Genomic DNA, 15,835 nt, shown 5'->3' on the forward strand with positions numbered 1-15,835 from the left:
GTGTCACATTCTCTGAGAATCCGAAGCTGGGGCAGAACAGTGCGCATGCGTATGCCGGCCACCTGGTCTTCATGTGTGTCGGAGCCCCAGAAGCTCGAAGACCAGCTGGCCAGAAACTGTAAGAGCAGCTGGCGATGGCGCGCTTGCCCACAGAGAGGGCACTGCGTTCGCCATTATGGTTTCTTCAAGTGGCTTTCTGTCAGAGACCAACTCTCCACTCCGTAGATCAGGATAGAAAAGATGTAGCATCTGACAACTCTGATTTTTAATCTCAGCCTTATGTCGTGACTGCAGAAGACGCAAAGGCCAATGAAGCTTGTTCCACCGAAATCCACGTGATTTTCATGATTTAAAATATTTTCACCGCTTCTCAAGCCAGATCCTCCCTAAAACCTTCCTAAAGTTTGGGTTCGATTCTGTTCAATGTTTGCGCAATGTAGCTGCTTGAGGTTCCCTCCCACAGTTTCCTTTCTTATGAAAAGCCAGATTTTACCCCCCCACGGAAATCCCTTGAGGTCTAAAGTACAAACCTCGAATATCCGAGATTTTTATGAACTCCAGCTGCTCAGCAAGTTCTTTCACAGCGTTGTGTAAGCTCTTGGCATCGGCCTCCAAAGCCGTCAGTCCAGCCTCCGCGATGCTGCTTTCGTTCGCCACAGTAGAAATCTTTTCCTCCACTTCAATTACCTTTTGGGCCACATCTGCTTTCAGCTTCCTGCGAACCCGAGAAAACTTCCATTAATAGGAATAGGAATAGGAATAGGAATAGAATAGAACAGAAAATACGGAATGGAATGGAATAGAATAGAATATAGAATGGAGTAGAGAATAGAGTAGAGTAGAGTAGAGTAGAGTAGAATAGAATAGAATAGAATAGAATAGAATAGAATAGAATAGAATAGAATAGAATAGAATAGAATAGAAAATATGGAATGGAGTAGAGTAGAGTAGAGTAGAGTAGAGTAGAATAGGATAGGATAGGATAGGATAGGATAGGATAGGATAGGATAGGATAGGATAGGATAGGATAGGATAGGATAGAATAGAAAATATAGAATAGAATAGAATAGAATAGAATAGAATAGAAAATATGGAATGGAATGGAATAGAATATGGAATGGAATAGAGAATAGAGAATAGAGAATAGAGAATAGAATAAGAATAGAATAGAATAGAATAGAATAGAATAGAATAGAATAGAATAGAATAGAATAGAATAGAATAACAGAGTGGGAAGGGACCTTGGAGGTCTTCTAGTCCAACCCCGTCCTTAGGCAGGAAACCCTACACCACTTCAGACAAATGGTTATCCAACATCTTCTTAAAAACTTCCAGTGTTGGAATAGCCACAACTTCTGGAGGCAAGTTGTTCCACTGGTTAATTGTTCCAACTGTCAGGAAATTCCTCCTTAGTTCTAAATTGCTTCTCTCCTTGATTAGTTTTCACCCGTTGCTTCTTGTCCTGCCCTCAGGGGCTTTGGAGAATAGTTTGACTCCCTCTTCTTTGTGGCAGCCCCTGAGATATTGGAACACTGCTATCATGTCTCCCCTAGTCCTTCTTTTCATCAAACTAGACATACCCAGTTCCTGCAACCGTTCTTCATATGTTTTAGCCTCCAATCATCCCCTAATCTTCTTTGTTGCTCTTCTCTGCACTCTGCCCAGAACTGTGTTGGCTTTTTTGGCAGCTGCTGCACACGGCTGGCTCCTATTTAACTGGCTCATATTTAAATTACTGCAAAAGCTGATGGGAGTTAGCAGAGATGGCTAAATGGACTGTGTTAATCCAAGAAAACAACAACAACAACAAAAAACAACAACCCACAATTACAGTTGTCGTCCTTGACATACAACAGTTCATTTCGGGACCGTTTCGAAGTTAAAACGGCGCTGAAAAATGTGACTTACGACCATTTTTCACACTTAGGGACATTTTCTACACTTTTCTCTTCTCTTTTCCCTCCCCTATTTTTCCTATTATTTGCTTTTGTATTTTTTTAAATTATATATTAATAACTAATAAAAAGGATCATATAGATATATATAAGAAAGAAAACTTCCATTACTGCAATGGAACGCAAACGCGGTTAGCCGTGAATCTAAACACATATTTCGAAAGATTTCCCATCTTCCCTAATCAGTTAGATTACGGGTAGTTCTCGACCTACGACAATGGAGTTCAAAATTTCCATTGCTAAGCGAGACGGTTGGTAAGTGAAACTCGCTCCATTTTACGACCACTGTTTTAGTGACTCTCTGCAGCTGTTAAGTGAGTTACACGCTTGTTAAGCGAATCCGGCTTCCCCCGTTGATTTTGCTTGCCAGAAGGTCGCAAAAGGAGACAACGCGACCGTCATAAATATGAGTCGGAAGTTGCCAAACTTCCGAATTTTGATCATGTGACGCTAGGGATGCTGTAGGTGTGGAAAAACGGTCTTAAGTCACTTTTTTCAGTCCCCTTGTAACTTTGGTCACTAAACGAACTGTTGTAAGTTGAGGACTATCCCTATTTTGTTACGGCGTTTTTCCTCATAGATGGGGTTTATTTCAGGGTTGGGGTTTTTTTTGTTAACACAAAGCGGGAAAAAAAGCTTGGGAAAACAGCACACTTCTGTAAGATTTAACCATCTGCATTCCAAACAGCTGCCGTAATGGACTTGAATATTGCCAATTACGTATGTTATATTGGCTCGTGGGCCCGTCCCTAATTTGTTTCATGCCCCGTATAATAAACCGTCTGTGTTAAGAATATTTTTCACAGGCTGCAAGACAAACGTATTCTGTGAAGGGGAATGTTGCACAATTCCCCTTCACAGAAAGTCTTTTTAAAGTCTCCAGAAAGTCTGAAAAAGACGCCATCGCAGAAATATTAGAGAAATGGCTGGGAAGCAGATTTACTCCAAGTGGGAGTTGGGGCAGATTGGACACCACCAAGTCTCTTAACTCCACTTCCCAAGCTCTGCCTGCCTGTCTCCTGCATAGACAGATTTACCAATCTTGCCATTTTGCTCTCCCAGTTAAAAAGAGGAACAAGAACAAAAACAAGAAGAACAAGTAGGGAGCAGAACAGAATAAAAGAATAGAATAGAAATGAATAGAAATGAAATGAAATGAAATGAAATGAAATGAAATGAAATGAAATGAAATGAAATGAATAGAATAGAATAGAATAGAATAGAATAGAATAGAATAGAATAGAACAGAACATAGAAGAGAAGAGAAGAGAAAAGAAGAGAAACAGGATAGAACAGAAACAGAACAGAATAGAGCAGAGGAGAGCAGAGCAGAACAGAGTAGAGTAGAGTAAGGTAGAACAGGATAGAAACAGAACAGAAACAGAAACAGAACAGAACAGAATAGAAACAGACAGAACAGAATAGAAACTAGGAATAGAATAGAATAGAATAGAATAGAATAGAATAGAATAGAATAGAATAGAATAGAGGAGAGGAGAGGAGAGGAGAGGAGAGGAGAGGAGAGGAGAGGAGAGAAGAGAAGAGAAGAGAAGAGAAGAGAAGAGAAGAGAAGAGAAGAGAAGAGAAGAGAAACAGGACAGGGCAAAGCAGAGCAGAGCAGAGTAGAACAGGATAGAAACAGAATAGAAACAGATCAGAAACTGAAAAGAACAGAATAGAAACAGAATAGAACAGAAACAGAACAGAACAGAAACAGACAGAACAGAATAGAGAATAGGAAGAGAAGAGAAGAGAAGAGAAGAGAAGAGAAGAGAAGAGAAGAGAAGAGAAGAGAAACAGAAACAGAAACAGAGCAGAGCAGAGTAGAACAGGACAGAAACAGAACAGGATAGAGTAGAATAGAAATGGAACAGAATAGAAACAGAATAGAAAATAGGAATAGAATAGAACAGAAACAGAACAGAATAGGAACAGAATGGAACAGAACGGAACGGAACAGAACAGAATACTTTATTCAGCCAAGTGTGATTAGTCACACAAGGAATTATACGAAATCCATAAGACCATCTCTGTGCTATCTCTCAGGTACCCTTATCATTTCCATTCAAGTTCACGATAAACATTCTCGGCCGCCACGTTTCCACCCTTTCTCCCTCCTTTCTCCCCAAGTTCTCCTTAAAACCATTCAACGACCGCAACGCACTCCCTTCTCCGTGGTCGAACTAACAGCAGTCAACGTGTCCCTGATGGCATGGTGGGCCCTACTTACTCTGCTTCTTCGAAGAGGTCACCGATGTTCTTAAGGGGCTCGGTCGCCGGATTTTGAGCAATGATGCTTTTGATCTCGTTCAGCTTCTCCTCCACCGAGTTGAGGGTCTCTCGGTAGGGGCCGCTCACCCCCGTGATCTTCAGGACTTTGGCTCTTTCCAGGAATCTGTGTGTCTTGTTGGTCAACTCGGTGACGATGACGTCCCAGAGGGCAAAGCACTGATGGCAAGGAGCACAGTCTGGAAAGGTTCCGGAGTAGCCTCGGGTGCATTTATCGCAACGGAGACCTTCCATGCCTTCCTTGCAGATGCACTGCCCGGTTGACCGGTTACATTGGAGAGTCTCGATGCCTCGTGAATCACACTCACAAGCTGAACGAGAGAGAAATAAAAAATTTTTAGCCCTGCAAACCTGGAGTGTGGAAGCCACTATTATCAACCCGGAATGAATATAAGAAGTACAATTTTCTTAAATTGGACTATCTCAGAACGAATCTTAGAATAACAGAGTTGGAAGGGATCTTGGAGGTCTTCTAGTCCAACCCCCTGCTTAGGCAGGAAGCCCTACACCACTTCAGACAAATGGTTATCCAACATCTTCTTAAAAACTTCCAGTGTTGGAGCATTCACAAGTTCTAGAGGCAAGTTGTTCCACTGGTTAATTGTTCTGACTGTCAGGAAATTTCTCCTTCGTTCTAAGTTGCTTCTCTCCTTGATTAGTTTCCACCCATTGCTTCTTGTCCTACCCTCAGGTGCTTTGGAGAATACCTTGAGCCCCTCCTCTTTGTGGCAGCCCCTCAAATATTGGAACACTGCTTTCTTCTTTTTTTAAAGTTTTTTATTAATAGTACAAAATTAAAAAAAAAAACATTGGACATAGATATGACATCACTGGATCCAAACATCTTCCGTCACTTTGCAATAATATTAGTACTCATAACAACATATAGTTCTTAAACTTTGTTCATTATTCAAACATAATATAATATTAATAATTTTTCCCTTATTTCTATATATTTATTCATCTCTAAACATACATTTATCTATAATAACATCTATACTTTTATTCTAACACTGTACATTTGTCTTGGCTACCCCTCTTGTTATCTATCCAATCATAAAATATTGGAAGACTGCTATCATGTCTCCTCTGGTCCTTCTGTTCATCAAACTAGACATACCCAATTCCTGCAACCGTTCTTCCTATGTTTTAGCCTCCAATCATCCCCTAATCCTCTTGGTTGCTCTTCTCTGCACTCTTTCTAGAGTCTCCACATCTTTTTTACATCGTGGCAAACAAAACTGGATGCAGTATTCGAAATGTGGCCTTCCCAAGGCATTGTAAAGCAGTATTAACATTGCACGTGATCTTGATTCTATCCCATATCCCATATCTAGGTCACCTGGATATTCCTTCATAACCCTACAGCCAGTCCTCAACTTACAATCATTTATTTAGTGACCGTCCACTCAACGAATGGTTTGTGAAGAGCCGTAGACACAGGAACTACGAGGAATGAACTCAGAGCATCTCAAGCCAGCATCTATTCACATTGACGTAAATTCCCATTCAGGTATCTCTTACTGCAGGTTTTCCAGAAGAGATTGGATAACCATTTGTCTGAAGTGGTGTAGGGTTTTCCTGCCTGAGCAGGGGGTTGGACTAGAAGACCTCCGAGGTCCCTTCAAGCTGTATTTTCCTTCATTCCCCTCTCCGACTTGAGAATGTGAAAGACAGACTTTAGATACAAGCGGTGGTCGCCTCATTTGGTAGACTTTCATGTTTCCAATCCTCAAGTGAAGACTTTAAAATGTTGGACTTAAAAATTGGTACCGAGGAGTATTTTCTCTCTCCAATATTTTCGACATGGAAAATCAGAACTTATCATAATGTTAATAGCAATAGCACGTAGACTTATATACTATTCACGGTGCGTTACAGCCCTCTCTAAGCTGTTTACAGAGACAGCCTAGTGCCCCCAACATTCTGGGTCCTCATTTTACCGACCTCGGAAGGATGGAAATCTGAGTCAACTTTGAGCCGGTCAGGCTCGAACTCCTGGCAGTTAGCAAAATTTGCCTGCAATACTGCACTCTAAACACTGTATGGCAGAGATACCAATAGCACTTAGACTTATATACCACTTCATAGTGTTTTACGACCCTCTCTAAGCGGTTTACAGAGTCAGCCTCTTGCCCCCAACAATCTGGGTCCTCATTTTACCCACCTCGGAAGGATGGAAGGCCAAGTCAATCTTGAGCCGGTCAGGATCAAACTCCTGGCAATGGGCAGAGTTAGCCTGCAATACGGCATTCTAATCACTGCGCCACCAGGGTTTACATTGGTTTCATTCCGATTTCTTTTTTCTTACACAATTTTTTAATCTAAGTCTCAGTTGTGAGCGCAGTTTACGGTCCACTCAGATCGATGGCAAAATTTCCACCCATGGAAATGCTTTTAGGTCACATTCATCGGAGTGAATTGCAAAAGAGAAATTTGCAAGCCACAGGAATTTTCTTGTTTAGTCTACCCGCGAACAGCCAGATCGGATTAAAACAAAGCTGCAAAAATGCTACCGCCTAAAAACTTTGTTTGTTAAACAAAGACCAAAACAAATGTGATTCTGGCTTCCCACCCTTGTGTGAGAAATACCAGTTGTTGTGCGGACGTACTCCCGAATGAGATCATAAGATATTAACATCTGCTGCTTGCATTTACTGCAAGTTCAAATCCCACCAGGCTCAAGGTTGACTCAGCCTTCCATCTTTTCAAAGGCAGGTAAAATGAGGACCCAGATTGTGGGGGCAATAAGCTGACTTTGTATAAATATACAAAAGTATGAAGGCTATTGCTTAACGCATTGTAAGCCGCCCTGAGTCTCCGGAGAAGGGCGGCATATAAATTAAAGCCAAAAAAAAAACCACCGTCTGGTTCGGTTCTGTAACCCAACAAGACAGACACCGACTTCAGAGGATTGTTAGAACTGCAGAAAAAACAATGGCTACCAACCTGCCTTCCACTGAGGACCTGTATACTGCATGAGTCAAAAAGAGGGCTGGGAAAACATTTAAAGACCCCTCGCATCCTGGACATAAATTGTTTCAACTCCTACACCCTCAAAACGACGCTATAGAGCACTGCACACCAGAACAACTAGACCCAAGGACAGTTTTTTCCCAAATGCCATCACTCTGCTAAACAAATAATTCCCTCAAAACTGTCAAACTATTCACTAAGTCTGCATTACTATTACTATTAGTCTTCTCATCATTCCTATCACCCATCTCCTCCCACTTATGACTGTATGACTGTAACCTTGTTGCTTGTATCCTTACGATTTATATTGATATTGTTTCCTGATTGCTTATTTGTACCCTATGACTATCATTAAGTGTTGTACCTTATGATTCTTGATGAATGTATCTTGTCTTTTTATGTACACTGAGAGCCTACGCACCAAAGACAAATTCCTCGTGTGCCCAATCACACTTGGCCAATAAAAAAATTCTATTTTATTCTAAAGCATATATGCCAACAATTCAGATTTTCTTTGACATCCGGCAAATTAAAGCTATTAGAAATGCAGTGCCATCGGAGCAGCAAATAATTCAAAAAATTTACACCCGTGCAGAAATGGATAGACTAACGTTGAAATTGAAAGATAAGGAAGACTCAAAGTACTTTAAGATATGGGACAGTTGGTATGAGTGGATAAACCAATGGAAAAGAAAGTAAAGTCAAAATTTAGTTTGGAATTAAAAGTAATAATTATACACAGTCATTAAGGGAAAAATAAGGGAAAATTAGGTTTGTATATACGTGTACTTATATACGTTATATATACTTTGTTTGTTGTTTGTTGATATTGTTGATTGTATTTTAAGGTTGTGAATGTTTTATATAATTTTATTCTTTTTTAAAATTTAATTAAGTTTGTTTTTAAAACAAAAAAAAGAAAAAGAAATGCAGTGCCTTCTTCATAAAGGCACTGCATATAAATTTATCGTATGAGGGATAAAATTTATCGTATGAGGGAGTTCATAAATCCTTCAGGGAGTCCTTCTGAAATTTTATTTTCAAGTTTCCGGTTTGCAAGTCCTGGATTGTGGAAGCCAAATCTCCAAATGGTCGAAGTTCTCATAAGAAACGTGACATGACCAAGGGAGGGGGAAAAAAAACCCACCATTTATTTAAATCTTTATTCTTTAGCCCGGTTTGTAAAAGGCCATTTAAAGGAGCAAATTACCTCAAACAAAACTCGGTTCCCTTGTGGAGAAGTTGATCAATTGTGAGGGGGAAGAATGCAAAACAGAGAGGAAAAAAAGCAGTTGTGCAATTTTAACAAAGTGGCTTTTTTGTTCTCCGAAATAAAAGTGCTTTATTTTCTTCAAAGCCCCTTCAGCATCCCCACTGTGAATGGTTGGCTATGGAATGTATCTCCCCTCTGGCAATTCATTTGGCTTTGAACATTAGGTCTGGGGGGTGGGTGGGGGTGGACATTGGGGGTGGGTGGGGAGGTCCCACTTAACCCTTAAATGTTTGGTTTTTGGAAACACCGATCCATCAAATTCCCAAGCTGGGTCTAACAAACATTGGAGCCATCAGCTGAAGATATCTTGGAGATCCCCAAGTCCATCAGGTTATGCGTCCTTCTGGCTGTTTTATTTATTTATTTATTTGCATCTCGCTTTTATTGTTTTTATAAGTAACTCAAGGGGGCAAGACGTATCCAACATACCTCCCTTTTCCTATTTTCCCCACAACAACAACCTTGTGAGGTGGATTGGGTTGAGAGAGAGAGAGAGAGAGAGCGCGCGAGAGAGCGCGCGACTGGTTCAAGATCACCCAGCCAGCTTTCGTGGCTAAGGTGGGACTAGAACTCTCGGTCTCCTGGTGATTGGCCCAAAGTCACCCAGCTGGCTTTCATGGCTAAGGTGGGACTAGAATTCACAATCTCCTGGTGATTGGCCCAACGTCACCCAGCCAGCTTTCATGGCTAAAGCAGGACTAGAACTCTCAGTCTCCTGGTGATTGGCCCAAAGTCACCCAGTCAGCTTTCATGGTTAAAGTGGGACTAGAACTCCCCATCTCCTGGTAACTGGCCCAAAGTCACCCAGCCCGCTTTCATGGCTAAGGTAGGACTGGAACTCTCAGTCTCCTGGTGATTGGCCCAAAGTCACCCAGCCAGCTTTCATGGCTAAGGCGGGACTAGAACTTTCAGTCTCCTGGTGATTGGCCCAAAGTCACCTAGCTGGCTTTCATGGCTAAGGCAGGACTAGAACTTTCGGTCTCCTGGTAACTGGCTCAAAGTCACCCAGCCAGCTTTCATGGCTAAGGTAGGACTGGAACTCCCCATCTCCTGGTGATTGGCCCAAAGTCACCCAGTTAGCTTTCAATGGTTAAAGTGAAACTAGAACTCACGATCTCCTGGCGATTGACTCAAAATTACCCAACCAGCTTTCGTGACTAAGGCGAGTAAAACGTATCACTCATCTCCTGATGACTGAGCTAAAGTCAACACTGCCATCTTTCAGGGCTAAGCTGGATCTAGAATTCACCACCTCCCGGTTTCTAGCTGGGACCTTAACCACTGGACCAAATTGCTTTTTTAAAGCATATTTTATATTTAGCATATCAAGCAGGGGTGAAATCCAGCAGGTTCTGACAGGTTCTGGAGAACCGGTAGTGGAAATTTTGAGTAGTTCGGAGAACCGGCAAATACCACCTCTGGCTGGCCCCAGAGTAGGGTGGGAATGAAGATTTTGCAATATCCTTCCCCCAGGAGTGGGGAAGGAATGGAGATTTTGCAATATCCTTCCCCCAGGAGTGGGGAGGGAATGGGGATTTTGCAGTAACCTTCCCCTGGAATGGGGTGGGAATGGAGATTTTGCAGTATCTTTCCCCTGCCATGCCCACCAAGCCACGCCCACCAAGCCACACCACCCACCACACCACGGCCACCAAGCCACGCCCACCGAACTGGTAGTAAATAAATTTGAATTTCACCACTGATATCTAGTTACTGGTTGTTTGAGTGCCCCCAATCCTACCAAGGGCGACATTTGAGGTCCCTCCCAACTCTGTATTCTGATGAACTACTCTGTGGATTTCTTGATCCAAAAACTGGGAGCACCCAGATCTGTTTTTAGGATTGGCCAGGCCCACCAATGACAGCCATTTGAAGGACAGACAACCACCAGTGTAGCTTTTTGACGAAACTATCCAGATCTGTATATCCTTCACATGCCAAACATACTTAACCCTCCACCGATATTAGAAAAAGAACAAAACACACAGGGAGAAATGTAAACTTAGCTTAGCATCCCTATGGACCAGAAATCAACGCTCAGATACTTCATCGTGATATCATCCTAGATTTAAAACAAGGATTTGGCAACCCTGGGCATCATAAGATTTAAGGAGGGTTCAGGAAAACCTGGAATATGTTTTTAAGAAGAGAGCGGAGAGTGGGGAAGAATTCAAAACTGCATCCTACAAAGGATGAACAAACTGGAACGTTTAACCTTGAGAAGCCCCAAAAGGGGATATGATAACATTCCTCAAATACCTAAGAGGACATCTGGCAGAATAAGGCCGATGCCCTGCAAATTACCATTCCGGAATGCAGGACAGGGAATAAAAGGTTTCAGTTACAGGAAAGGCAGATTCTGAAGGTTAAGGACAAAGTCAGATCGAGGTTGTTGATCTTTGAGACTAATTATCCAGAGATACGGTAGTTCTCCTGCATTGAATAGGTTCAAGTAGAGGCTGGAGTAGATGGTCAGGGATTCCTGCAAAATAGATATCTGCGCAGAACGGATGTCTCATTCGAGGGTTCCTTCAACTCTACAATTCTGTATTTAAAATTCATATAGAAATTGATAGATGATAGAAATGATAGATAGATAGATGATAGACAGACAGACAGATATAGACGATAGATAGATAGATAGATAGATAGATAGATAGATAGATAGATAGATAGATAGATAGATAGGGATGGATGGAGGGATGGATGGATGGAGATAGGTAGGTAGATAGACACAGAGTAGGTGGATGGATAGAGAGAGATAGAAAGAGAGAGAGAGAGAGGGTGGATGGATGGATGGATTAGATAAATACAGTGGGTAGGTGGATGGATGGATGGATGGATGGATGGATGAATAGAGATAGATAGATAGATAGATAGATAGATAGATAGATAGATAGAGTGGATGGATGAATGGATGGACACAATAGATAGATAGATAGATAGATAGATAGATAGATAGATAGATAGATAGATGATAGGGATGGATGGAGGGATGGATGGAGATAGGTAGGTAGATAGACAGACAGAGTAGGTGGATGGATAGAGAGAGATAGAAAGAGAGAGAGAGAGAGGGTGGATGGATGGATGGATTAGATAAATACAGTGGGTAGATGGATGGATGGATGGATGAATAGAGATAGATAGATAGATAGATAGATAGATAGATAGATAGATAGACAGATAGATAGAGTGGATGGATGAATGGATGGACACAATAGATAGATAGATAGATAGATAGATAGATAGATAGATAGATAGATAGATAGATAGGGATGGAGATAGATAGGTAGGTAGGTAGACAGACAGAGTGGGCGGATGGATAGAGATAGATAGATAGATAGATAGATAGATAGATAGATAGATAGATAGAGTGGATGGATGGATAGATTAGATAAATACAGTGGGTGGGTGGGTGGGTGGGTGGATGGATGGGTGGATGGATAGATCTTCTCATGTTTCTCATCGTCTATCTTTCCTACTACCTCCTCCTATTGGTAGCTTATGATTTATCGTTGTTTGTGTCTTACGATTTATGATTGTATCTTATGATTTCTGAATCTATGACTTACCACTTTGTTGTTTGTATGTACGCTGGGAGCTTCTCGTCTTTCCTATCTCCTCATCTTTCCTACTACCTTTTCCTCTTGGCATCTTATAATTTATCACTTGTTGTTTGTGTCTAACGATTTATGGTCTCTATGACATCTCTTTGTTGTTTGTATGTACACCGAGAGCTTCTGCACCAGAGACAAATATCCCTTGTGTCTCCAATCGCACTTGGCCAATAAAGAATTCTGTTCTAGTCTATAGATAGATTATAATCTCTCTCTCTCTCCCTCCTCCCTCCCTATCTCCCCCTCCCCCTCCCTCTCTTCCCCTCCCCTAGAGTGGGGTGGGAATGGAGATTTTACAGTACCCTTCCCCTGCCACGCCCACCATGCCATGCCACTCCCACCATGCCATGCCACGCCCACCATGCCATGCCACGCCCACCAAGCCACACCCACAGAACCGGTAGTAAAAAAAATTGAAACCCACCACCGATTAAGAGTGAGTGGAAAGAAAAGAGTTGTGTGTAATTGGTAGAGAAGTTGGATGTCGGAGGCCAAATAATACAAACTGAATGAATGATTGAATGAATGAATGATAAATAAAGACAAAAGTTGGCATTTACCCTCTTATCTCACCCAGATTTGAAAGAAAGATATAGCACTTCCTTCCACAAACAGAAGATAACACCAGGACCATAAATGCCCAAACAAACAAAAGACGAAGCTTCTCACAGGAGGGGAAATCTAATCTGTTATCTCAGATTAGATTACCTCAGATTATTCTCCCATGACTCAGGAGAACCATGTTTATTTAAGAACAGGCCAATTTATATCAACTCTAAAATAGTCAAGTACAGGTAGGTATTGTGCGGTCTCAATTTTCACTCCCATTTTTTAAAACATTTATTTATTTATTTAAAAAAAGAAAGTTTGGGCTGGTTTGCCTTCTAGAGGCCACTCATTTCCTTAGTTTGTTAAAAAAAAAAAAAAACCCACACACATTCCACTGAAATACCGACATTTTGCATCAATTAAAACAAATCCCACTGAAATGCTGAGCTTTTGTGGCAGAATAAACAGAATAACAGAGCTGAAAGGGACTTTAGAGGTCTTCTAGTCCAACCCCCTGCTCAAGCACGAGACCCTATATACAGACAAATGGTTGTCCACTCTCTTCTTAAAAACCTCCAGTGATGAAGCACCCACAACTTCTGGAGGCCAGCTGTTCCACTGGATAATTGTCCTCACTCTCCTAAATTCTAGGTTGCTTCTCTCGATTAATTTCCACCCATTGCTTCTTATCTTGCCTTCTGAGATATTGGAAAATATATGACTGGATTTTACCATCTGTACCTTTTCGGCATTTTCATTTATTTCTATAGTTTTCACGCATTCTGTTTCCTTCTTTTGCAGACGTTTACATTTGTTACAGTTTTAATTAAACAGTCAAAAAGCATGCAAATCTAAATCAAGGCTGCACTTTCCATGCAACCCTGCAAAATCTTATTTTAATTTTTTATACGTAACTGTGCTATTCACAAGCTGCTATTTAAATCCAACGCTGTTAAATTTAACTCCACTAAAATAGAACACCAGATAAGTCCGCCGGAGAATCTTTTTAAAGTCCTTTGCAGAAACATACATTGCAACGTAAGAGATAAGGCTTTGTTAACTATATTGCAACATTAAGAGACTAAGGATGGTACCAGTGGTGAAATGTAAAATTTGTTACTACCGGTTTTGTGGGCATGGCTTGGTGGGGGTGGGGGTAATATGACTGAGTGGACGTGGTCAACTTTTTTTTTTTTTTAACTTTTAAAACCATTTTTTCTACAACCTCTTCTACAAACCTCTTAAAAGCCTCTGATGATCCCAGCTGAGTTGCTCATCACAAAACAAACCATCTTCAACTATCTCGGATTGTCCCAAAATATCAGAACCGTACCAATGCTGGTTACAGGTTGTCCTCGGCTCATTTAATGACCGAAGTTTTGCCACCTTAACAGCCACTTCACTAACTTAACCGTTGCAGCGATTCACTTAACAGCTGCGGCAAGACAAGGGCGTAAGATGGGCAAAACTCACTGAACAACTTGTCTCCCTTAGCGACGGAAAGGTTGGGGCTCAATTGTGGTAAGTCGAGGACTACCTGTATCGGAATAATAGAATATATGCCCCCCCCCAAAAAAAGGAAGGAAGGGTGAATAAGGAATAATAACACACTTACCTTGGCAGCTCACGGTAGGATCACCCCAGAAATATTCCTGACATTCTGTACAGGTGCGTCCCCCGAATCCTGGCATACATTGGCACTGCCCGGTGAACTGTTAATTTAAGAGGGGAGTGGGAGACAAACAATTTTAGACCACTGACAGGTCAGTACTAAAGCCTGGTCATAATATGGATCCATAATTAGGAACTTCATCATTTTTTTAAAAAATTGATCAATTCAACCAGCCTGTCTTCTCCTCTTAATTGCATTCTTTCTAAATCATGGCAGATGCTATGAGAGAAGTACATAGAAAAACCAACTAGCTTTCATGACTAAGGCAGGACTAGAACTCATGTCTCCCGGTGATTGGCCCAAAGTCACCTAGCTGGCTTTCTTGCCTCAGACAGGACTAGAACTCACTGTCTCCTGGTGATTGGCCTAAAGACACCTAACAGCTTTTCATGCCTAAGGCGGGACTAGAACTCACTGTCTCCTGGTGATTTACCCAGCCGGCTTTCATGCCTAAGGCAGAACTAGAATTCACTGTTTCCTGCTGATTTGCCAAAAGTCACCTAGTCGGCTTTCTTACCTAAGGCAGAACTAGAACTCACTATCTCCTAGTGATTGGCCCAAAGTTACTCAGCTGACTTTTTTGCCTAAGGCAGGACTAGAATTCTCAGTCTCCTGGTTTCTACTCCAATCTTCTAACCACATCCCCAAAAGGCGTCTCTTCTGGAGAGAAGAATTCCTCCATTATTTCCTGGTGAGTGAGTTTCGCTCTTAAGATATCTGAAAATCCCAAAAGAACCAGAGCTAGTATCCCTCTGCCATCCTCAGCTCCGATGAAGCTTCCTCACCTCGTTGCAAGACGGGCCAAAGGAGTGCTCCGGATTACAGGCGCAGGTTTCGCATCCGGTCCCGCTGCTCAGTTTCCATGTGTTCGGGGCGCAATGATCGCAATTCTGCCCAACCACATTGGGGAGACACTGACACTGGCCCGTTTCTTTCTCGCAATCACAGTTTTCGGAGCTGTTGCAGCGGTGACGCACCGTTCCGAGGTAGTTGCAGACACATTCTGGAAGGAAGGAGTAGCAAAAACTAACGTATGTCTTACGGCAGGGGTGTCAAACTCGATTTCATTGAGGGCCGCATCAGGGTTGTGTTTAACTTCGGGGACCCGGGATGGACGTGGCCAGGGTGGGCGTGGCCAGCTCGACGTCACTTGTGTCGGGGGCGCCTGTGGCGGCCCAAGCGCTCTTCCATTGATATATAATTTTATGGTACTACTCCCAAAAAAAAGTGGTGTTATTAGCTAGTTTTAGAAAATACAGTTTTCCTGAAACGTTTCCACAATTTTGGCCACTACTGTATTAGTTCAGATAGGTTATCTTTCTATAAGAAACATAAAATTCGATGCCATATTAAAGGTATTGGTGATTTTCCTATTAACACGTCTTCTTTCTACTGAATATTTTTGTTTTTTAAAAAATCTATTTTTCTTCTACAGAACACATTTCCCCTCTGGTGCCTGAAAGTTGGATGTCTTCCCTTCAAAAAGGGGAACAATGAGATAAGA

General features: G+C 41.8%; 1 protein-coding gene across 1 annotated transcript in view; it reads right to left on the reverse strand.

The window, feature by feature from the left end:
• Nucleotides 1-15,835, reverse strand: part of LAMB1 (laminin subunit beta 1) — an 87,740-nt gene that overhangs the window by 15,668 nt on the left and 56,237 nt on the right. The window contains exons 22-25 of the mRNA XM_087873370.1: nt 15,117-15,334; nt 14,275-14,371; nt 4,186-4,555; nt 531-715 (exon numbers count right to left, since the gene is read on the reverse strand). Coding sequence (XP_087729496.1) covers nt 531-715; nt 4,186-4,555; nt 14,275-14,371; nt 15,117-15,334 — 870 coding nt within the window. The remainder of the gene's footprint in view (nt 1-530; nt 716-4,185; nt 4,556-14,274; nt 14,372-15,116; nt 15,335-15,835) is intronic.

This window comes from Pantherophis guttatus, chromosome 7 (genome assembly GCF_059756535.1).
Source record: "Pantherophis guttatus breed Tessera chromosome 7, ASM5975653v1, whole genome shotgun sequence".
NCBI classification, from domain to species: Eukaryota; Metazoa; Chordata; class Lepidosauria; order Squamata; family Colubridae; genus Pantherophis; species Pantherophis guttatus.